At 49.2% G+C, this 24,520-nt stretch overlaps 1 protein-coding gene across 11 annotated transcripts in view; it reads left to right on the forward strand.

Moving 5' to 3' along the window:
- Positions 1-24,520, forward strand: part of LOC135916263 (uncharacterized) — a 303,600-nt gene that overhangs the window by 189,334 nt on the left and 89,746 nt on the right. For all 11 annotated transcript variants that reach the window (XM_070520992.1, XM_070520999.1, XM_070521000.1 and 8 more), the window contains one exon: positions 9,936-10,105. In XM_070520992.1, the coding sequence (XP_070377093.1) occupies positions 9,936-10,105 (170 nt within the window). The remainder of the gene's footprint in view (positions 1-9,935; positions 10,106-24,520) is intronic.

Here is a 24,520-nt window from a genome sequence, read left to right on the forward strand (position 1 = left end):
AAATTGTCGCTCAGTAGAAAGAGAAAGAAATGATGAGAAGATTTGCAGTATCGCGTTCCAAAGTATGTGAAGATTAAAACAGTTGCAAAGTTCCCATACTCATTTTCATCAAGTAAAGAAGGTCGTTGGTTGCGTCAATTTATTACTTCTATTTTTGCACTTATGTTTGTTTTTGCTGGTTTCCGCTTCTACTCCTGTAGATCACGAGCATGCGTTCACAACGGCTAAATTGCAAGCATTGCAAGTGCGGCGCAAATGTCATGTGAATATCTTTCCCACGCCATGTCTACCAACAATGCATAACTGATCGCAGACACATACACATAACCTTAAAGGAAGCGTCGTGTAATCGCTTTCTAACCGAAGGGCAAGGCCGCTTCCAAGGTTGCCTATTTTACGAGCGGCTCAGAACCATATTGTTTGGCGGCCAGTCTCGCACCTCGGAAGATGGGCCCTTTGAGTGAAAGTATGTGCCAATGCATCCTACTCCCATGTGATGCCTCAGCCTTGGGCGGCGCTTCAGTATCAGTCTCGTTTCGTTCGGAAAGAATTTTCCAATGCTTTATTGCTGTTTAAGGTGGTCTTGAAATTCGCCGAAAATATATCGTGTAACATATGGCGATCAGCAATAGTCGCCGATGGCGGATAAACCAGGGGTTCTCTTAGCCACGTAATCCCATCTGGGCTGTACTTTTCGGCAATGTAGTAGCCTCGCCGCCTGCGGGATTATCTGATTAAGCTATGTAGAATGCTCAGTTGCCGTAATGGGAAGTTCGGATCCTTCTATGACACGTTTTTTTTTTAATCAGACGATATGGAGCTTGAATTTTTCCTCGTCCTCCAGTGCACTACTTCTGCAGGCTTGGAGGGACACCAGCAAAAGATTCCGAGAGTGGGTGAGGTACTACTGATCCAAGTATAACGAAATTGGGAAAGCTCATTAAGCTTCAACAAAGGCGCTCCTTCAATGAAACATGAATTGGCCAACCTGGTGCAGTATTAGGCCACTCCCTCCGTTATCATTCCCACAATACACCTGGTATTTGTGCGCACACCATCCATATCTGGAGCGATACCCCGACGTCACCATTCAAGGGTTTAAAAGTGGCGCTCGACGCTTCACTCATCAGTGGGCAAAGTGACAGCGGTGACGACACGATGTTGAAACGCTATTTCTGCATTGTGCAGCAATGTTATTCCCTAAATTCTCGATGCTTTAAACTGGACAATCGATCCTTGCACTGTTTCTTTGCCCACAAGACGCGGCTGAATATGCTTGAATGCCTTCTACTGTAACAATGGCCTTTTGTTGAGTGGAGACGTGGAGACGAATCCTGGTCCCTCCAAAGTTGATCCCTCAAAAAAGCTCGGCAATTCATCGAAAAATAATGATTCCAGTAACAGTTCTTCTGAACGATCTACGCGCTCCACAATGACCACTCAACATTCGGCTACTGCGGTATGTTCGACCGAAAAGGTTGACAATGTCTGTATGCTTACTGAGGGACTTGAACGACAAAAGGTCATGGCTGAAGACCTTGCCAAAATTAAGTAATTTCAAGCTTCTGTAAACTCGCGTTTTGATGCGCTAGAAAACCGTGTAGCAGTACTTGAATCGCCTACAACAGGTCAAAAGGTTGATGCCAATGTTTGCGATCTTCATTGCTCCGAGGTTAAAGCACTAACTGGAACTTTCGCTCAGCTGGTTGCCAAGAATGACGACCTTAACCGATCCCGTCGCCAGAACATCAATATACACGGCTTGGATGAAAAACCGGATGAAAATGAGAATTTGCTAGATGGGGTTGCACAGATATCTTCTGATATGCTGCAAATTACGCCCCCACACCTTGAGCGTTGCCACAGGATTGGCGGAAAGCCCACAGAGCGTCCACGCCCAGTTATTCTGAAGCTGCTGGATTTTCGGGAAAGTTTTCGGTGATGAAAAACGTCTAGATGCATAAGGAATCGCAATATTGCATCACTAAGGATTTTTCAGCCAGCGTTTGTGCAGTCCGGAAAAAAATTTGGGATGGCTCAGAACGTTTTCGAATACAGGGATCTATTGTCAAGCTACGTTATGATCACGTTTTTATCGACAAAGTGTGCTACAGTTGGGATGGCGTGTCCAATGCCCTCATCAGAGACCCGAAATCCTTCATCAAGAAAACATCTCGGTCCACACCGCCCTATTCGTCAGCTACAGTTAAACCTTCTGAGTCACTGTGGTGTGTGTAGTGCGCGACATGGTGCGGTGCTCAGAAAGGACACAAGCAGACGACAAGGAGTGTCGGGAAGCAGAAAGAGAAAGAAGGAAAAATTTTCCTCTAGCATACCGTTATTGTCTCCCTTTCCATCCTGCTATATCCTATTTCCATCCTGCTTACCGTTAAAGTTATCCTGCATTTCTTGAAAGATGTGGTCTTACATGTTAATAGCCCAAATGTTTCGTAGCACATCCTCTGTACAGAGGATGGTGCTGTGATATTAGTCTTTGTACAGCACATGTCTTCCGGACCTTGCGCTTCAAGGAAACTGTTAGGGCAGTAGTGCTTTTCGAATTTTTATCCAAATGACCAATCGTACATCGCAACTCTTTTACAATGCACCTTTCGCGTCATGGGCACACTTCATAGTCATTATCATAGTTTTCTTACATGTAGCTCTTACGCACCTTACAGTGGCCATCTTTTAGGCCCCTTTACAGCCCCATAACATTCATTGCTCGTAATATAGTGCTTGACTTTGATATAATTGCCATTGGCTTGGCGCTCTTTGGCCAAACTTGGCCCTTGCCATAAAACTTCACACAACATCATAATCATCCTCATGAACTCTTCTCATGGCGGAAAATGAGCTTTTGCGTATACAGAGGAGATATATACAAGGGAGTAGGCTGTACAAACTTAGAAACATTTGCTTGCTAACTGAAATAACAGGCATTATGTCAGCGACCACACGCAAACATGAATGGATGGATGGAAAAAACTTTATTTTCGTCAGAACGCATGTGCGGACAATTCCGTGCTAGATGGCTATCAGCTCATGGCTGACGGCGACCTGGGTGGCCCACTCCACGGCCCTGGTCTGGACGACAGGGTCTGAGCTGGCCAACACGGCCTCCCACTGCTCGAGAGAAGGATCACGCATAATATCCGCCGGTGGCGGCGCTATGCTACAGCTCCATAATATATGGTCATAGGTGGCCAGTTTCTGGCACCATTTGCATTCCGGCTGAACGACCGTGTAGATTTTGTTTAACACGTATGGGTTATAGAAAGATCTCGTCTGCAACCATCACCAGACGCTTTCCTGCGCCTTCACCAATTGCTTGTCCGGTGGAGGGTAAATTCAGCGCTCAAGTTTGTAATGGTTAGTAATGTCGTGAAAGGACACCAGGCCATCTCTCGTGGACCTCCCTGAAACGTCCGGCTCACCTGCTCGGCTGACGAAACGTCGAGCATTCATGTGAGCCGCCTCATTCCCAGGGTTCCCAGAGTGGGCCGGTACCCAGACAATTTCCACCTCCGTAGTCCCTCGCCCCGTGGCCCGATTTATTAATCCTGCCGCTGTGACAGAGATTCTGCCCCTCGCCAAATTTCGGATGGCTGTTTTAGAGTCGCTGAAAATCAGGTCAGCTTCAGTATTACCTATAGCTAGCGCTATCGCCGCCTCCTCTGCAGTTTCTCAGGAGCGGGTTTTGACTGATCCAGAGGTGACTAAGCGTCTCCGCCCGTCCCCCACCGCAACTGCAAATGCATCCTTGTTCTTATACTCGGCGACATCTACGTAGACTGCCCCGTTGTACTTCCCGTACTTAGCATGTAAAGCTCTGGCTCTTGCCTTCCTACGGTTCTCGTGATGTGTCGGATTCATATACTTAGGTAAAGGTTTTATGTACAAGCCCTTGTGCATTTCTCGCTTCACCTGAATTTTCATGTCCCCAGCAGGAGGATCAACTCCAATGCCGATCCCTTCTAATATATCCCTCCCTACTTTCGTTTTGGAAAGTCTACTGAGTTGCATCGCCAAGTGTGCCTCCCGCAGTTCTTCCAAGGAGTTGCGCACCCCTAATCCCAGCAGCCTTTCGGTAGAAGTATTGTTAGGCAACCCAAGGGCCGCCTTATACGCCTGTCTAATCATAGCCTCCACCTTGCCTTTCTCTGTCGCGTCCATCTTCATATAAGGCGTCGCATACACTATTCTACTCAGCACAAACGCCTGTACCAGCTTACACAAGTCCTGTTCCTTGACGCCTTGTTTACGATTGGCGATTCTCCTGATAAGTCTCACGGTAGCATTGACAGTATTTTTGAGCATTTCCAAGGCCTCCCTATTCTTCCTGTTAGACTGCAGATACAGCCCCAGGATCCTGATCGTTTGGACCTCAGCGACCGGTGCACCCCCCACTTTCACCTTCAGCGGTGGTGGCAGCACATAGTGCCTCGCATTTATCCCTCTTGGTTTATGCTTAATCACAAAAAGCTCGGACTTGAGCTGAGAGCACGAGAGTCCTGCCTCCCCCGCTAGCTCCTCCACAATATCCACTGCCTGTTGTAAAGTTTTCTCCAATTGTGCGTCGCTTCCCCTTGTCACTCATAGAGTAATGTCATCCACATAAAATGTATGTTTAAGTCCCGATATCATTGCCAGCCTGGGTGGTATTTTGATCAAGGCGAGATTAAAAAATAACGGCGATAAAACCGACCCTTGTGGTGTCCCCCTGCCTCCCAACGGGAAAGAATCCCATTTAAATTCTCCGACTACAATCTCCGCGGTCCTATCCTCCAGAAATGATCTGATCTATCGGAAGGTTCGTTAATATGGCCTCATGGGTGACATTGTCAAAGGACTTTCTGAGGTCGAGCCCCAAGATAGCCTTGGTGCCCATGCCGTACCCAGGATCAACCACGTCCTTTTTGAGCTGTATCATGACGTCCTGCGTTGATAAATTAGCCCTGAAGCGAATCATCGTTTTAGGTATAAACTCCTTGTCCTCCACATAAACATGAAGCCTGTTGAGGACCACATGCTCCATCAATTTGGCCAAGCAGGACGTCAGCGAAATGGGTCGAAGATTCTCAATACAGTTCTTCCCTGGTTTAGGAATAAATGTAATCCTAGCATGCTTCCACTCTGCCGGGATCTCCCCGGCCGCCCAATATTTGTTCATTAAGTCCGTGAGCGCCCCCACTGACTTGAAATCCAGGTTCCTCAGCATTTTATTAGTAACCCCGTCCGGACCCACTGCCGACGTCGTATGAAGCTGCCCCATTCCAAACTCCGCCTCCGCCACCGTAAAGTCCGCATCTAATTCGAGGTTTTCCTCTCCCGAGTAATCCGGCAAGAAACCGCCCGCCTCGCCGTTTATGTAATGACTTGGGAGTTCTTGAATAAACTCCCCAGTCGTGCCTTAAAACTGATGAACTAACCTAGCCATTTGACCCTTCTGCGCCGACTTGGTTGCCGCCGGATCTAAAAGGTGCCTCAACAACTGCCATGTGTTTTTGCATCCGAACTGCCCATTCATCCTGTCACAAATCTGCCCCCATTGTTTGCACTGCTAGTCCAACGTGTAGGTTCCGATTTCTCGTTCTAGCTTGGCCAGCTTCCTACGGAGGACCCCATTATGCTTTTGTTTCTTCCACCGCCGAAGGAGACTCGCATGCGCTTCCCACATGTGTAACAGTCTAGAGTGCGCCGTAAAACCTTCCTCCACCGTCGGAACCTCTTCTGTGGTACCGTTCACGTCCTGCTTGAGCGCCTCAATCCAGGCACCCAAGTCCTCGATTTCCCCGCTCACTGTGTCTTTCCTGACTTTCTGCAATCTGTCCCAATCCGTCACTCTAGTTCCTTTTACCCTGTCTTTGTGCTTAGCAGCACTAAATATCGTGGAAAAGATATAGTGATCACTGCCCAGTGGCTGTCCCGTGTTTACCCACTTTGCATCCCTACTACCGTTAACAAATGTGAGGTCCGGAGAGGTGTCTGTGCTAACGCTGATGCCTATCCTCCTATGATCTAGCGGGTTGTTCAACATTGTCCATTGTAGGTCCTGAGTTACCCGCCAAAGCCTATTTTCCTTTGGAGTGGCTCGGATGTAGCCCCGCTCCGGATGAGGCGCGTTGAAATGTCCAACCACGATGAGTTGAGCCCTAGCCACTAGCCGTTGCGTCTTTATCAAGAGGTCTGGCAAGCCCAGCCCTTTATCTTTAGGAGAAGAATATACATTGAGTACAAAGAGAATCTTATCGTCCTTCCTTTTGGGCAGAACCTCTAGCAGGACGTAGTCCTCTCTGCTGCTCTCTATGGTATGCTGAATCACCGTGGCATTGCGATGGACTAGCACGGCCGTGAAGACGCTCGATACACCCCCCCGATCAATCTCTGGCGGTGTAAATGCCTTAAATCTCGGTAATTTCACCCAGCCACTAGCCTCTTGCAAAGCTATAATGTCAGGCTTACTGTCCAGATTTTGTATGTGCAATTGCAGGTTCCCCCGCTTGCGACGGAAGCCCCTGCAGTTCCACTGCCAAACCTCAATTCGCTGGGGAGGGGCCATGAATAGGCACTAGGCTCACTAACATCGGCGCTTGGCCGACTACGGGAGGCAATCTAGCCTGTAGCGTAGCATTGAGCTGTTGAAACATGCCCATAACCTGTGTTTGGAAAGACCGCATGTCATTGGTGAAGGCGTCAAGACGCTTCGCAATCTTGTCTAGCCTGGCTTCAATCCTGTCGACCCGAGCTTCCAACCTATCATGTCTTTCCTCTAGTTTTCCTATTCTGTCCGCAAGGGCAGACATTTCCCCCCTAAGACTAGTGACTTTCACGACTGGCTGCGGCGTGTCCGCCATTGAAGTTTCTGCCACTCTTTTTGCATTAGCTCCCGCATCCGCCGATGGCGGCCTCTTAAGCTACCCCCGATTCTCCACCTCCATAGCTGTGCTCTCGCTCTCGCGAGAAGCAGTCGCCTGTGCCGCTTTCAGTGGGGCCTGGACCACCGGCGTCTGTACCCTTTGTCCTTTGTCGCTTTTAAGCGCGCGTTCCATCTCTGCCATCCTGACTTCCATCTTTTTAATCGTCTCAGCCTGCTGCTGCACCTGTCTTTGTAGCTCCTTCTCTCGAGCAGTCTCACTCTGGGAGGACACGTAGGGCCAGCTCACCTTTTTTCTCGTGGCACTGGGACTTCTTCCATGACTGGAACCCTGTTCTCCTTTGCCACGCTCAGGTCCGGGCAGTGGTGGGAAGGAAGGGGACTGGTCCCTGCTCTTGTTATCGCCTCTCGCACCGCTGGACGACCGCTTCCTGGGCCTCGAGCGCCGCTCCTCCTTGTCAGTTTGGCCGTTGTCCTCACTGCCCTGCTGCAGGCCCGTCGGCTACTTACGGCCTAGACGAAACTTGCGGTTCCGGCTCCCCGTGTTTTGCGCCCCATGGCACACGATGCAGTCCGGAGTGCAGGTCAGTGGCTCTCCTTCCGGTGGCGCAGGGTGATCCTTTCCGCAACGGCGACACAGATTAGTCTTCGGACGATAACAAACGTCCGCCCGATGTCCCATTTGTCTGCAGTTATAGCAGGTCTCGACTAACTCTCTGTACGGAATCACCGTGTACAAACAGTTCCAGTAAATAACCTGCCAGGGAATATGCTTCCCCCCAAACGTTATCTGAATCGCCTTCGACTTTCCCAAAGGTCTGGCATCCAAAATTTCTATGCCGTCATTCCTCTTCAAGAATCCCGCCCGAACTTCTGCCAGTGGGCATCCGTTGTACGCGTTGTAAATGACTCCGCGCACAGAGTTCTCCGGCGCCGCCACGTACGCCGAAATCTCAAGGTCATGACCGCTCAGCTGGAGCGTCTTTACATTCGCATATGCCCCACAGCGATGCATACGCGGCGTACTCACCGTCATCGTGTTATTTGTCTCGTTGACCCGCACCAGGTCTTCCTCCGCCACAGTCGCATTCGTCAGCTCCGCTGCCGCTCTCAAGGCTTATCCCAATTCCCTCGACGTCACCATTCTCAAGTCCCAATTCTTGGGTCGGCACACAGCCTTTAGGTCCTTGGCTGGCATCTTCGGAAACGGTCCCCGTTTCTTCCACACAGGCGATTTCCCGCCCTTGACTTGTTCTTCTCCGTGCGTCTGGCGCCCGTCGCTCCCCGCCTACTTCTCGCTAGGCCTACTCTCGGGATGGTTCCCGTATACAGATTTCTTGAATTGATCTTGAGCCCGCAAAACCCACGCCCATTCTCCCGCCTCGAACTCTTCGGACGTTATAGTCTCTCCCTCAACGGAGTACTCCAGTGTCTTCAGCCTCACAAAGGCCCACAACCACAAGTCACCGCCCCAGAGCCCAGTGCCGTCGGCGGTGGCTCGGCCTACTGATGAGGCATAACTTTGCCGCGCGGTGGTTGAGCACGAAAAGCGCGGAAAAACCCCCACAAAGGGAGCAAACTTGCCGAAATTAGGTGTCCGCAGGGAGAGGGCAACTTCCTGTGGACAATCCCACAAAAAGCAAGTCCACCGCGCAGCGAGTTCCACCGAAAAACGGTCTCAAAGCGGGAGCCCATGCGGAGCACGTCCGCGATATTCGACTATTGCGCCACTCAAAACTGGCGAGAACAGACAAAGTGCACAAAGGTACGAGTGGTCTCCAGGTCCCTTTGAAGATGTGGCGTGCGCCATGCCGCGCGGCCGTGCTTCCCGAGCGTCCTGTACTTTCTTTCCTGCTTATATCGTGCGAGATTGAGCCGCGATCGTCCGTTACCCTTGAATCCGGTCGCGAAAGGCGCGCATGAAGCAGGCGCACAACGCCATCCCCCCCCCCTCCCCTCTCTAACTAACAAAACCACACCTCCTTCTTCCGCACGACGGAAGACGGAGCTCTTTCTCTCCGCTTTCTTTTTTTTTTTGCGCACGTCAGATTGTGCCGTGACCGTCGGCTTCCATCGCGTGTTCGCACACTGACAATATGACATGCGGCGACAATGTTATCGGCCTATACAGGACATCATGGCGACGGCGACGGCAAAAATGCGAACTGGAGGGTCCAAATACTTGTTCTCGCAATAAAAAGACGGAATGGCGATCTCGCCTAATAGTGTTCACTTAGCTATGCCAGTCATATTTCTCTGTGAATATTGGTAATATTTTAAACATCATTAATTCTTCTGGAAACGGGTGTGCGTTGCGCTTGAATGTGTGCGTACAACACGTCGATAACGTCCACCCAACGTTCATTCACCCTTATTAACCCTATGTTGCTGCGGTGCGCATAAACACCATGCTCTTCGTCTCCGTGGTATGGGGCGTGGCAAGTGCTTCATGTTCTTCAGGCAGCGATCATCAAGAATGTGTGTCAGCTCCAGTCATTTCACCACTCTATGATCACCATACAGAACTTGCACACTTTGCTTTTTTAGGCGCCATTCATCGTGAAGCTGCTACCTATTTCTGTTCTTTTGCTATTGCGCCTTTCAGTTGTAACTTGTTGATGGAAATAGTAAACGACCTCGTGCACGGTGCATTGCAGTTCATCGTTTAGTCGAGGTCACGGGAATTCGCCCCAACAATAGTTGCTGCCGAAATCGCTGTGTCGCCATTTTTACGTGACTGTAGCCTTAACGGTTTTTTTTTTTATTGCAGGCGCTTTCGCAAAATTTATACATTTACAACCAGTGCACTTTTCTCGAGCTATACATTGTCGCATTGTCGGCTTCTGTTTGACTCGTAATGAATAATTTTTCCTTGTGCATTTTTTTGGCTAGGTACACCTAGAGTTCGAAACTACTTGGGCCCCAATAACTGATGCAAATAAAACTGTACCTGTGCGATTACCCTGCAGTGAATGAAGGTTAGGGGTTTATGCCGAGAACTGCTAGGTAAATCCGGGAGCAAAATGAAGTTTACTTTCGTTTTCCTGGTTCCTTACAGAGGCCAACATTGTCATGTACGAGCGTCTACTTCCCACAACAGCCTTCTTTGACGTCTTCTGCAACGCGAATAGACTAAGAATCGATCAAACGGACGGAGGGTACATCGACCTTCTTGTCATATTCCATCCAGACATCCCACCAGCTGAAGTTTCCGGCAATAACCTAAACGTAAGTGCAAGATTCTGAGCTTTATTTAGCGCTACTCGTAAAGCATTGTTGTCAGATGCCGTACACAACCACCGTTCGACAGTAGATGGCAAGGTGCTTTCATTAATTTTTGCTACCATCGTGGCCCTCGTGTGATTGTTGTGTACCATTCTATTGACACCACTGCTACGCGACATTTCGTATTTGATGGTTTAGTTTTATGTTTAGTGGCCAGTGCCCATTTACAAAACCTATGCTCACCTAGAATAAACAAAGATGTATTGAAAGCATGGTACTCTTGCGCGACCATTTAATAGGCACAGCACAAATTTCTGCAAAACCATGTTTTTCTAGCAGTCTTTGTTATTAATAATCAGTTCCTATACCTTCCATGCACTTTTTCAAAAAGTGCCCGCGGACGACACCGCACACATTACCGGACATCTTGAGTGTACAATAGTAAGCAAAAGCCTTCGCACCAATGCGAGCATATGAGATGGGTGGATGGATGTATGCCGTGAGCTTCCCCTTTTAAACGGCGCGGTGGGTTGCGCCACTGAGCTTCTTTCCTTATTTTTCTGAATGTGTCAGCTACTTCATTTTTTTTTACACATAAAAGGTTCCCAGCATCAAGCTATCTGAAGCACTCGTGTAAAATTTGTTATTGTACGCCTGCGTTGTTTGTGGTATGCCCATATTTCTGCAACCAAACCTCGAACAACCTTTAAATAATCACTGTTGCGGACATGTTTACTCTCCCCCTGCTATCCTTGAACTCAAACGCTTCAAACAGGACAGGGTTGCCTAAGCTAACAGCTGAGTAGATATCTTCACGTTCTAATAAAATATATTCCGTCGTTTCCCTAGCTTCACTGCAGAAAGAACGTATTTCCACTTCCTTGGTCTTTGACGCTTTCTAATCACGCGTCCTAAGGTATCCTAACGAATCCTGATCTCGCTTCGAAAAGTAAAGAGCGTGCTGTGGCATTATCCTAAATAATTTCTTTCCTAATTTAGTTTTTTTTACTTTTTCAGTAGCTACTCATAGCCACATTGTTTTCCATTGCCGCCCCGCATGAGATTATGTCAGCCTCTCTGCCCTGTTTTTAGACGTCCCATATTGCGATATTGCCATTTTTTACATCCACTCGGAGTAAACAACATATCCTTGTACAAATGTAATCACACTCTCCTAACCCATGTACGTTCTTTCATATCTGTCAGTCGTTCTCCGATATCAATTTTACTCTGAGCTTTCCTAATTGCAAATTTTGTTTAGACCATATAGTCTTGCTGGACGGCTTATTCAGGGTTTTCTCGAGAGCGCCCAATACGAGGCGCCCTGCTCATCTTTAGTTGCCATCAGGTTGCCATTGTTCCTCGCAAAGAACCGCATTTCCAAATGTGAGTCCTGGAACAACTGCAAGTTTCCACATGCCCTGGAGCACCTCATACCTATTGTACTCCCGTTGCTTTGTGTGTTACATCGTGGCCGCATTTCCCTTCTCCTTTGGCATAGATTTTTGGTTTCTTTATATCTATTGCCATGGTTACGGTATACGCCTGGGTATTTGCATTCCTTTACCGGAGGCATAGCATTGTTCTGTATTGACAGTGTCGGTTCACTTCTCTTTAATAGCATACATATTACCTATTTCTTAACGCTAAACCTCAATACAAAAATTCCACTCTGCTGTCGAAGAAATTAGCCAGACATTGCATATAAGTTTGCCTGTCAGCGAGCAACACAATGTCGTCGGCATAAAAGAAAATTTGGGAGCTGCTGCTCTATAATCGTACCCGCCTTACGTCATCATCATCATGATCATCAGCCTGGCTACGCCCACTGCACGGCAAAGGCCTCTCCCATACTTCTCTAAATACCCTAGTCATGTGTTATTGTGGCCATGTTGTCCCTGCCAACTTCTTAATCTCCTTTGTCCACCTAACTTTCTGCCGCCCCTTGCGATGCTTCGATTCTCTTGGAAACCAGTCCATAACCCTTATTGGCCACCGGTTATCTTCCCTCCTCATTACACGCCCTGCCCATGCCCATTTCTTTTTCTTGATTTCAACTATGATATCATTACCTCGCGTTTGTTCCCTCACCCAATCTGCTGTCTTCTGATCCCTTAAAATAGCACCCATAATTCTTCTTCCATAGCTCGTTGCAACGTCCTCAATTTTCCCTTATCGTAAGCCGCCAGCTTTCTCCCTCGTACGTGAGTACTGGTAAGACACAGCTGTCATACACTTTTCTATTGAGGCATAATAGCAGCCTGCTGTTCATGATCTGTGGATGCCTGCCAGATGCACGCCAGGCCATTCTTATTATCCTGATTATATCAGTCCTATGATCCGGATCCGCGGTCACTACCTCTCATAAGTAGATGTATACCCTTACCACTTCCAGTGCCTCCCTACCTATTGTAAAGTCCTGTTCTGTTCCGAGACTGTTAAACATTACTTTAGTGTTCTGAATAATAACTTTTAGACCCACCTTTCTGCTTTGCCTCTCTAGATCATTTAGCATGCATTGCGTTTGGTCTGTTGAGTTACTAAGCAAGGCAATATCATAGGCGAATCGCAAGTTGCTGAGGTATTCTCCATTAACTCTTAACCCCAATTGTTCCCAATCAATATCTCTGAATACCTCCTGTAAACATGCTGTGAATAGCATTGAAGAGATCGTATCTCCCTAGCTGACCCCTTCCTTCATTAGAATTTTGATGCTTTCTTTATGGAGGACTATGGTGACTGTAGGGCCGCTATAGATATTTTTCAGTATTTTTACATGCAGCTCGTCTACACCCCGATTCTGTAATGCCTCCATGACTCCTGAGCTTTCGACTGAATGAAACGCTTTCTCGTAATCAATGAAACCTATATATAAGGGTTGGTTATATTCAGCATATTTTTCTATCACCTAATTGATAGTGAGAATATGGTCTTTTATTGGCTAGCCTTTAATCGCTCCCCTTACGTACGAGAGAATAAACCCAATGTTCACTCCTTCTACCGCCCTTTCTATCCTCACCATGCGCATCATAAAGAATAGCGGGGATAAAGGGCATATTTTTCTCAGTCATTTAGAGATAATACATTGCCTAAGTCGTTACCTAAGCGTTCTCGCTGCAGAAGACCACACGCAATGAGGCTCTTAACGTTGTCCTACGCTCCGGTAATATACAGGAAGCAAGTGCCCTTGCATAGAGTGTAAGGGTTGTGCTGAATGCAGAACTACCAGGTGGACGCACTCACTTCCCTATTATCTTTGTCATCTCTGAGTCCCCTCTCTTCTGACCGATGTTCAAGCGTCAGCAGCGTGGGGTAGTAGCGGCCATCTCGGCGGGCCTCCCCTTCACGGTTGACCAAGATCTCAATGTAACTCGGCAAAAGCCTAAAAATCGCCAAGCTGTGGTTGTTGACCTTAGCATTCGTTGATCGGGAGCTTCAGGCGAAAGACGGTGACTGCATAATAAACTGCTGGGTACTGAGCGAGACAATTTACGGAGTCGGTTCTTTAATATCAATTTTAGGGCCAATGGCTTTGCAGCGAATAAGTCCGTTCTGACGCGGAATATTGAGTATTTTGCGTGTTACCCTTGCGACAAGCAAAAAGAAAATAATTGCGCCGAATATAACGCGCTAAATGTGATTCAAAGGCAAGTTTTGTGGAATGAAATAACAGTTTTACAGTCAGAAGCATCACTCGTAAATAAAATTGGCCGGGTAATTAGCTCATCAATTCTCCTCTTATCAGAAAAGGAGGACCTTTCGGGGACACAGTGGAGACGTCCCGACGTACTGACTTACTCCACCCCGCCCCCCGAAATGGATTTGCGCAGTGCCAGCGCACAGCACGTGAAAAACGCACGGACTCCTTCTCAGCTCTTACCCTTACTTTCTGAAATCGGCCGTGCTTGCTTAGTGGCCATGGTGTTGGGCTACTACGGAGGAGGTTGCGAGATAGAACCACGGCATCGTTGGCCGCGTTTCGTTGGTTGAGAACTTTGAAAACACCCCTGCACTTAGATACAGGTGCACCCAGGTGGTTGGAATTATTCCGGAGACCCTCACTTCGGCGTGCCTTGTAGTCAGATTGTGGTTTTCACGCGTCAAGCGCCATACTTCATTTAGTTTCATTTACCGTGGAGAGCCAAGACATGTTTAGTAATTATTGCAGAAAACCTGCCAGCACGTAAAACATCATTTTCATCATTTTGAATCACCATTTAAAAGACAGACCTAATATATTATTAGACTCATTCCGTTAAACACATATTAGTGTTCTTCCCCTTCCTGGGGATGCCCGCGAAATAAAGAAACCAAATACCACGTGGCATACCCGCTTGTGCGCTATGATAGCAGGGCTCCCAAACATTCCGCCAGCAAACGATCATAGCATTTCGCCGATTGTACTGCCGCTCAACTTCTTATCGCTATCATGAACCGCCACGAGGGAAGCACATCGCTGGCGTAAATCACATAACCTACGCCTGCGTCACCGCCCTATCACCTTTTAAGCGGCAGCACAATCTGCTAACTTCGGAAAATTATCGAATGTCGAACGGCCTATACCACCATTGGGATAGCGCCCGGCAGCAAAAAGACGCAGAAAGAGATAGTGCCAACGAATTGTAGATGCTGAAGAAGACTGGGTCGACGAACACGGGGCAAGCATGGGGGTTCTAATGATTCGTTGGGTAAATGTTGATTACATCCCTGTATTCTCTATTTTTCCCTCTCGGCTTTCGTATTCATTACTCACTCATTTCATATCTCATTATTATCCTATTTAACGTGCAATTACGGTCGCGGCATTTTGCATACTAGGAGCTTCTCTTCTTAGAAACATCGCTTAGCGTTCTCTTTTCTTCAGCAAGATGCCAGGGGATAATATTCGGAGACGGTGCGGCTTATGGTGCAATGTGGTTGATTTTCGTCGATTGGAGCTACTTATGCCCGTAACATTAATTTGATCTGCTCTGGGACTGATGCTCTCTTCTCGTGGGCACGATTGCTACTGCCTTCTGGGCACCATCACCTTGCGCGAGCGCTGTTTAATCCTTGAAAACTTACTGTATTTTCGAAATGAGGTAGCTTTGCCTCAGCAGGACGTCATCTCCGGTGGTGCCGCCTTTACAGGGGTAAAACCCGATTGTGTTTTGGATTTTGTGCATATATTGTCACGTGGTCGTGACGTCAAATAACACAGTAGCAGTACTGTGAAAAGCAAAACTAGCTTTTATTGGGCGAACTTGTGCCCACAAAACGGGCTACACTTAAAGCACAACGAGAGCGGCGAACACAGTCGGCGATCGTCGAAAATTTGATCAGCGGGTCAAGCGCGTCGGCTTTTATAGAGCAGTCGTCGAATGTTCCAGACTAATCGTTCGGACCCGCGTGCCTTCGACAAAGTTGCACACCATTCGCGTCAAGTGATGGAATCAGATAACATAACGTTCGGCGACAACAGACAGCGGATAGAAGCATCGATAACGTTCCAGAAACTTCGGATACATACAGGCGCGTCCCAAGCTGTGCGATTACATTTGTTAGGCTGCGAAACGTGGTTGCGCGATAAAGATAAGTATACGTGTCAATACCCCCCTCTTAAGAAGCATCGTCCCGATGCTACAAATATAAGAGAGCGAAACACAAAAGGACACTTATTAGACATAAGTAACAAAACAACGAAAAGAAACAAAGTCCAAAGGTCAGTTACGCGAAGCCCCAAAGTTCATTAACGCTGGTAGTACGGCTTGAGTCACACAACGTGGACTATTTCAGGTCATGAGCGGCGCCGCTGTGATAGCGAAATGCCGTCTGGCACAACCTCATAGTCGAGCGCGCCAATACGTCGGATGATCTTATACGGTCCGAAATAGCGACGCAAAAGCTTCTCGCTCAGTCCTCGTCGGCGTATGGGGGTCCATGCCCAAACACGGTCGCCGGGCTGGTACTGGACGAAGCGTCGTCGGAGGTTGTAGTGTCGGCTGTCGGTCCTCTGCTGGTTTTTGATCCGCAGGCGGGCGAGCTGTCGGGCTTCTTCGGTGCGCTGGAGATAGGCAGCGACGTCAAGATTCTCCTCGTCAGAAACGTGCGGCAGCATGGCATCGAGCGTCGTCGTCGGGTTCCTGCCGTACACAAGCTTGAATGGCGTGATCTGTGTTGTTTCTTGCACCGCCGTGTTGTAAGCGAATGTTACGTATGGCAGGACCGCATCCCAGGTCTTGTGCTTGACGTCGACGTACATCGCTAGCATGTCGGCGAGGGTTTTATTCAGGCGCTCCGTAAGACTGTTCGTCTGCGGATGGTAGGCAGTTGTCCTCCTGTGACTTGTCTGGGTGTATTGCAGAATGGCTTGCATGAGCTCTGCTGTAAAAGCCGTTCCTCTGTCGGTGATGAGGACTTCTGGAGCACCATGTCGCAGCAGGATATTCTCGACGAAAAATTTCGCCACTTCGGCTGCGCTACCTTTCGGCAGTGCTTTAGTTTCAGCGAAGCGGCTGAGTTAGTCCGTCCTTACGACGATCCACTTATTTCCGGTTGTTGACGTCGGAAAGGGTCCCAGCAAGTCCATGCCGATCTGCTGGAATGGTCGGCAAGGAGCCTCGATTGGCTGTAGTAATCCGACTGGCCTTGTCGGCGGTGTCTTGCGTCGCTGACAGTCTCGGCATGTTCTGACATCACGGGCGACGTCAGCGGTCAGGCGCGGCCAATAATACTTTTCTTGTATCCTCGATAGTGTCCGCGAAAATCCGAGGTGTCCAGCGGTCGGATCGTCATGTAGTGCGCGCTGTACTTGTGGACGTAGCGCCGACGGAACGACAAGAAGGTAGGTGGTGCGGCCTGGTGAGAAGTTCTTCACGAGTAGATTGTTTTCAAGCGTGAAGGAAGATAATATTCGACGAGGCCTTTTAGCTTCGAGTCTGCCCGTTGCTGTTCAGCGAAGTCTTCCGCGCTTATCATTCCAAGGAATGCGTCGTCATTTTCGTCATCGTGCGGCGGCGGGTTAATGGGGGCGCGTGATAGGCAATCGGCATCGGAGTGTTTTCGTCCGGACTTGTAGATTACAGTGATGTCGTATTCTTGTAGTCTGAGGCTCCACCGCGCCAGTCGTCCTGAAGGATCCTTTATACTCGCTAGCCAACACAACGCGTGATGGTCGCTGACGACTTTGAATGGACTGCCATATAGATAAGGGCGAAATTTAGCTGTAGCCCAAACGATGGCGAGGCATTCCTTTTCGGTCGTCGAATAGTTGCCTTCCGCTTTTGACAGCGACCGGCTAGCATAAGCTATCACCTGTTCGACTCCGTTTTTCCTCTGGACTAGAACGGCACCGAGGCCTAGGCTACTGGCGTCAGTATGGATTTCTGTATCGGCGTACTCGTCGAAGTGCGCAAGTACCGGCGGCGACTGCATGCGTCGTTTAAGTTCTTCAAATGCGTCGGACTGCGGCGTTTCCCACTTGAACTCAACATCACACTTAGTTAGTCGTGTCAATGGCTCAGCGATGCGTGAAAAGTCCTTGACAAAGTGCCTGTAGTAGGCACACATGCCAAGGAATCTACGCACTGCCTTCTTGTCGATGGGTTGCGGGAACTGTGCGATGGCAGCCGTCTTTTGCGAGTCTGGGCGGTCACCAGATTTGTTGATAACGTGGCCTAGGAACAGAAGGTCATCGTAAGCAAAGCGGCACTTTTCCGGCTTCAAAGTGAGCCCTGATGACTTGATGGCCTCTAGTACTGTCGCAAGCCGCCTCAGGTGATCGTCGAAATTTCCGGCGAAGACGACGACGTCATCCAAGTAAACGAGACAGGCCTGCCACTTCAATCCTGCTAAAACCGTGCCCATCACGCGCTGGAACATTGCAGGCGCTGAGCACAGTCCGAATGGCATAACCTTGAACTCGTAGAGGCCGTCTGGGGGGATGAAGGCCGTCTTTTCGCGATCTCTTTCGTCGACTTCTATTTGCCAATAGCCAGATTTGAGGTCCATTGACGAGAAGTATTTAACGTTGCAGAGCCGATCCAATGCGTCGTCTATCCGTGGGAGGGAGTATACGTCCTTCTTCGTGATCTTGTTCAGACGACGATAATCGACGCATAAACGTAGGGTTCCGTCCTTTTTCTTCACCAGGACAAAAGGGGATGTCCATGGGCTTTTCGACGGCTGGATGATGTCGTCGCGCAGCATTTCGTCGACCTGTTTTCTTATAGCTTCAAGTTCTCGCGGTGAAACTCGCTAAAGGCTCTGGCGGAGTGGTCGAGCGTACTCCTCGGTGATTATGCGATGCTTGGCGACTGGTGTTTGTCGAATCCTCGATGACGTCGAAAAGCAGCCTTTGTATCTTCGGAGCAGACTTCTGAGCGGCTGTTGCATAATCACGGGGAGACTTGGATTAATGTCGTAGTCTGGTTCGGGAACCATGGTCGTCGGTGTAGATGCGGCGGAATCCGAGAGGACAAACGTATTGCTGTTTTCCAGAATTTCCTCGATGTATGCGATCGTCGTGCCCTTGTTGATGTGCTTGAACTCCTGGCTGAAGTTTGTGAGCAATACTTTCGTGTTTCCTCCGTGCAGTCGAGCGATCCCTCTTGCGACGCAAATTTCACGGTCTAGCAGTAGACGTTGGTCGCCTTCGATGACGCCTTCTACGTCAACGGGTGTTTCGGTGCCGACCGAAATAACAATTGCTGGAGCGAAGCGGGATGCTCACTTGATCTTCGAGCACACTCAAGGCGTGGTGACTACGAGGGCTCTCCGACGGTATCGCATGGTCTTCCGACAGAGTTATTGACTTCGACTTCAGGTCGATGACTGCACCGTGTTGGTTGAGGAAGTCCATGCCGAGAATGACGTCTCGTGGACACTGTTGGAGGATAACGAAGGTGACAGGGTAAGTCCGGTCGTGAATGGTAATTCTTGCCGTGCACATTCCAGTCGGCGTTATGAGGTGTCCACCAGCGGTCCGAATTTGAGGGCCTTCCTACGTAGTCCTAACTTTCTTCAACTGAGCGGCGATGGGTCAACTCATGACTGAGTAATCGGCTCCTGTGTCCACTAAAGCGGTGACTGCGTGGCCGTCGAGAAGCACATCGAGGTCGGTGGTTCTTTGTCTGGCATTGCAATTAGGCCTTGGCGTCGGATCACGGCTGCGTCGTGTTGAACTGAAGCTAGAACGTTGCGTCGTCAAGCTGCCTTTCGTCGTCATAGTCTTTGCTTCCGCATTTCATCGGAACGGCGGCGTGTCGTTGTGCCGTCGAAGTAGTATATTCGGCGTCTTCGTCGGCGGTGGAGGATCTTCGTCAGTTCGACGAACAGCAACCGCACCTCCATCGGTTGCTGATTTTAGTTTTCCGGATATGGGCTGACGGACCGGCCCCGGGCTGGGCCAGTGTATGGTCGGCGCTGCGGCGACAGGTAGCGGCCTGGTGATGGCGAACGGGAAGGTTGTCGAGGGCTCCATTGAGTGGCGGCGAGGTAGTCGGCGATATCACGAGGTCGTTCGCCAATCTGTGGCCGGGGCGCGTTAACGGCGAAACCTCGCAGTCCCATCTCCCGGTATGGGCATCGGCGGTACACATGGCTGGCTTCTCCGCAGTGGTAGCAGAGCGGGCGGTGGTCGGGGGTGCGCCAAACGTCAGTCTTCCTTGGAATGCCGCGTTGCTTGAAGGGTTGGCGTGCTGGCGGCGGGGGTGGTGGTGGACGACGGAACTGTGTCGTCACTGCGCCCAGCCGTGGGCGCGGAGGGGGAACGTGACGGCGGGCTACAGCGGCGTATGTCATCGCTTGCGGCTGAGGTTGCGGCGATTCAGCGGCTACTCCAAGTTGTTGTTGGAGCTCCTCACGCATGGCGTCGGCAATCGAAGTCACTTGAGGCTGTGATGACGGGAACAGCTTCTGCAGCTTCTCCCGCACGACCACTCGGATAGTCTCGCGCAGGTCGTCGGTAGCCAGTGACTGAATTCCTGCGTAGTTTGTAGAGCTCGTGTGGCGGTTGAATTGCCGGTTCCGCATTTCGAGTGTCTTCTCGATGCTGGTGGCCTCGCGAAGGAATTCTTCTACGGTCGTCCGTGGGTTTCGTATCATTGCGCCGAAAAGTTGTTCCTTCACACCACGCATAAGTAGCCGGACTTTCTTCTCCTCAGGCATATTCGGTTCGGCGTGGCGGAAGAGACGGCTCATTTCTTCCGTAAAGATGGCTACGTTCTCGTTAGGTAGCTGTACTCGGGCGTCCAGCATAGCTTCGGCCCTTTCCTTGCGCACGGCGCTTGTAAAGGTGCGCATGAAGCCGGTACGGAACACGTCCCATTTTCTCAATGTCGACTCCCTGTTCTCGAACCATGCTCTGGCGGCGTCTTCTAGGGCGAAGTATACGTGCCGCAACTTTTCGTCGGAGTCCCAGTTGTTGAAAGTCGCGATTCGCTCGTACGTCTCCAGCCAGGATTCCGGGTCTGCAGTTGCTGCTCCATGGAAGGTTGGTGGGTCCCGAGGTTGCTGTAGAATAACGCGGGACACTGGGGCAGCGATTTGGGTTGTCTTGACCACTATCTTCTTTGTCGTTTCAGGCAGAAGTCTGTGCTATGGGGGCAGTCTTTGCAGTCTGCGGCTAGCACGCTGGCCTTGGGCGATGTCGGTTTTGTCCTCGGGCTTCGGGCTTGGATCGCGGCTTCGCGGGGGCGTTCGGTAGATGAACACACAAGCACGTCCACCAGATGTTACGTGGTCGTGACGTAAAAGAACACAGTAGCAGTACTGTGAAAATCAAAACTAGCTTTTATTGGGCGAACCTGTGCCCACAAAACAGGCTACACTTAAACACAACGAGAGCGGCGAACACAGTCGGCGATCGTCGAAAATCTGATCAGCGGGTCAAGCGTGTCGGCTTTTATAGAGCAGTCGTCGAATGTTCCAGACTAATCGTTCGGACCCGCGTGCCTTCCACAAAGTTCTACACCATTCGCGTCAGGTGATGAAATCAGATAACATAACGTTCGGCGACAACAGACAGCGGATAGAAGCATCGATAACGTTCCAGAAACTTCGGATACATACAGGCGCGTCCCACGCCATGCGATTACATTTGTTAGGCTGCGAAACGTGGTTGCCCGATAAAGATAAGTATACGTGTGAATATCCTGCATCTCGGTAAGCGCTGAAACATTTTCCGTTTTTCCTACTTTTTTCACACGTTTTAGGTGCTGTTCAAATTTCCCGAAATATATTACGTATCTAGCCGCGTTCATGGCCGCATACGTACGGGAGACAACGAATCCACGATAATAATACCACTGAGAAATACCATGTCGTTCCACCGGCAGCGTTAATTCGCAGATAATTCAGGCACGTTTTCAGGCATTTCAGATAGACGAAATTGACTTACACTGACACTACTGAAATGCCTCGCACTGCCTTTCGAGTTGTCGCTCAAAAGGAAGAGAAAAAAAATGATGAGAAGGTTTGCAGTATCCTGTTGCAAAGTATGTGAACTTTACAACAGTTGCAAGTTCACATACTCAATTTCATCAAGTAAACAAGGTCGTTGGGTGCGTCAATTTATTACTTCTATTTTTCACGTATATTTGTTTTTGCTGGTTTCCGTTTGTACTCCTGTAGATAGCATGTGTTCGCAACGGCTAAATTGCAAGCATTGCAAGTGCGGCACAAATGTCATGTGAATATCTTCCCCACGCCATGTCTACCAACAATGTATAACTGATCGCAGACGCATACGCATAACCTTAAAGGAGGCGTCATGTAATCGCTTTCCAACTGAAGGGCAAGGCCGCTTCCGAGGTCGCCTATTTTACGAGCGGTTCAGAACCATATTGTTTGGCGGCCAGTCTCGCACCCCGGAGGATGGACCCTTTGAGCGAAAGTCTCTGCCACTGAATCCTACTCCCATGTGATGCCTCAGCCTTGGGCGGCGCTTCAGTATCAGTCCCGTCTCGTTCAGGAAGAATTTTCCGATGCTTGAGTGCTGTTTAAGGTGGTCTTGAAATTCGCCGAAAACATATCGTGTATCTCAGTACACGCTGAAATATGTTTCCTTTTTCTTACTTTTATTTCCACGCGTTTTAAGTGCTGTTCAATTCCGCCGAAAATATATACTCTACCTTGGAGTTCTCAAGGCCGCATGCGTGCGTGAGATTTCTTACCACGATGTTAGGGCCACTGAGAATTGACACTATATCGTGCAACATATGGCGATCACCAAAACACGCCGATTGCGGATAAACCAAGGAATCTCTTGGCCACGTAGGCCCCTCTGGGCCGTACTTTTCCACCATGAGGTAGCCTCGCCACCTGCGGGACTTCCTGATTGAGCTACGTAGTGTGCTTAGTTTCCATAATAGGAAGTTCTGATCCTTCAATGACATTTTCTTTTATCAGACGATAGCGAGCTTGAATTTTCCCTCCTCCTCCGGTTCACTGCATCCACAGGCTTGGAGGGACGCCTGACACCGGCAAAAGAGGCCGAGATTGGGTGGGGCACTACTAATCCAAGTATACCGAAATTAGGAAAGCTCATTAAGCTTCAACAAAGACGCACCTTCACCGGAACACGGATTGGCCTCCCTGGTGCAGTATTCGTCCAGTCCCTCCTTTATGATTCCGATAATTAACCCATGGCCCTCAGTCGCCTACAGCTGCGGAGCACCTGAACAAAGAAGCGGTCCGACGGGTAACGCAGCAAAGGGGGCTGACAATCTCTGGAGCCATAGAGGCCGCCAATGATACGTGACCCTGGCAACCTTTAACACGCGAGCTCTGTCGAGTGCGTCTAGCTTAGCAGGACTCTTTGAGGAATTATGAGTCATTGTTTGGCATATCATTGGCCTTAGCGAAATCAGAAGAACTGGTGAGGCCTATACAGTTGTCAGTAACGGCCACGTCTTCTGCTATAGGGGTCTTCCATACAAGAAGCTGTACGGGGTAGGATTCCTAGTTCATAAGGAGATAGCGGGAAACACTGACAAATTCTGCAGAAATAATGAGAGGGTAGCAGTAGTCATAATGAACTTAATAAGAGCAATAGATTAAACGCAATACGCTCCAAGATCCAGTCACAATGACGCTCAGCAACATGAGTTCCATGTAGATGTTGAATTAGCGATAAGAAAAGTAAAAACACAAAATGCTGCAGTAATGGGCGACTTCAATGCCAAAGCGGAGAGAAAGCTGGCTGGTGAACAACCATTTGGCAACTTCGGCGTTGATTCTAGGACTGCTAAAAGAGACATGCCGTTAAAATTCGCCGAAAGAAATAAGCTGAGAATAGTAAACACCTTTTTATGAAACGTAGTTACAGAAAGTGGACTTCGAAAAGCCCTAATGGTGAAACAAGAAATGAAATACATTTCATACTTTTTGCCGATCCCAGCATAGTGCAGGATGTAGAAGTGATAGGTACGGTAAAGTGCAGTGATCATAGGTTAGTAAGGGCTAGCATTCACCTCAATTTGAACAGAGAAAGAGTAAGATTGGTTGTGATAAAGCAGGTCAACTTAGAGGCAGTAAGGGTAAAAGCTGACACATTTAGGCTCGTACTTCTAAACAAATATGCAGCCTTAGAGAAGAGCGATGGAGATGACATAGAGGTAATGAACGAAATCGTAACTAGGCTGACTTCAGAGGCAGCAAGTAATGTGGGAAGCAAGGCACCAAGGAAGCCAGTAGGCAAGCTCTCCCAAGTAACAAAGGACTTAAAAAAATTACCGACGATTACGTTACTTCCCAATGCGAAATTTGAGCGCAGCAAATAAGCTGTTTCACCTTTTCGATAGATTGAGGCAAAGAAATCGAGCAACACATGTATGCGCTATCACAGATTTTTTTAATTTTTCACACGTATTCCTTTAACAAAGACTGCACTAACTGTTCTTGACAGTCATGAAGGAAGCTTTGTGGTCGGAGAAATGTACTGATATATGTTCGACTTGGTACCACCGCACAGGGGTTGCATTGGAGGAGGAGCGAAGAAAGGAATTAAGTTTGAGCCGGCGCTTTGACAACCGGAGACTCGCAGGAAGAGGGGGGAGGGGGGCGGCGTGGACACCCAGCGGCAAACGATGGGGGCAGAAGCGCGCGCAGCAAGCGGACAACACGATAAAGGGAGGAGGGAAGAGATAGCAGCGACTGACTGATGCCGCTGACGCCGATAGTGAGTCAACCCCAGCTGCGGAGTTGGTTTCAGGGGCAACGCCGCCGATGCCGACACAAACAATATGATACCCTCGCTTCCGCAGCGCTAAGAACCAGGTCTAGCCGTGGGAAGGTGGTCACGTATTCGTCGACGTGCCGGGGCCTACGTGAAATAACCGGCGCGTCGGCAACTGAAGAGCACCCTATCCGCCACACAAGAACAGGGGGGGGGGGGGACCCTTTCCTCCTCTTTCTGCATGGCGGCGACGGTGTTCTATG

Source organism: Dermacentor albipictus, chromosome 6 (genome assembly GCF_038994185.2).
Source record: "Dermacentor albipictus isolate Rhodes 1998 colony chromosome 6, USDA_Dalb.pri_finalv2, whole genome shotgun sequence".
In the NCBI taxonomy this organism is placed as follows: domain Eukaryota; kingdom Metazoa; phylum Arthropoda; class Arachnida; order Ixodida; family Ixodidae; genus Dermacentor; species Dermacentor albipictus.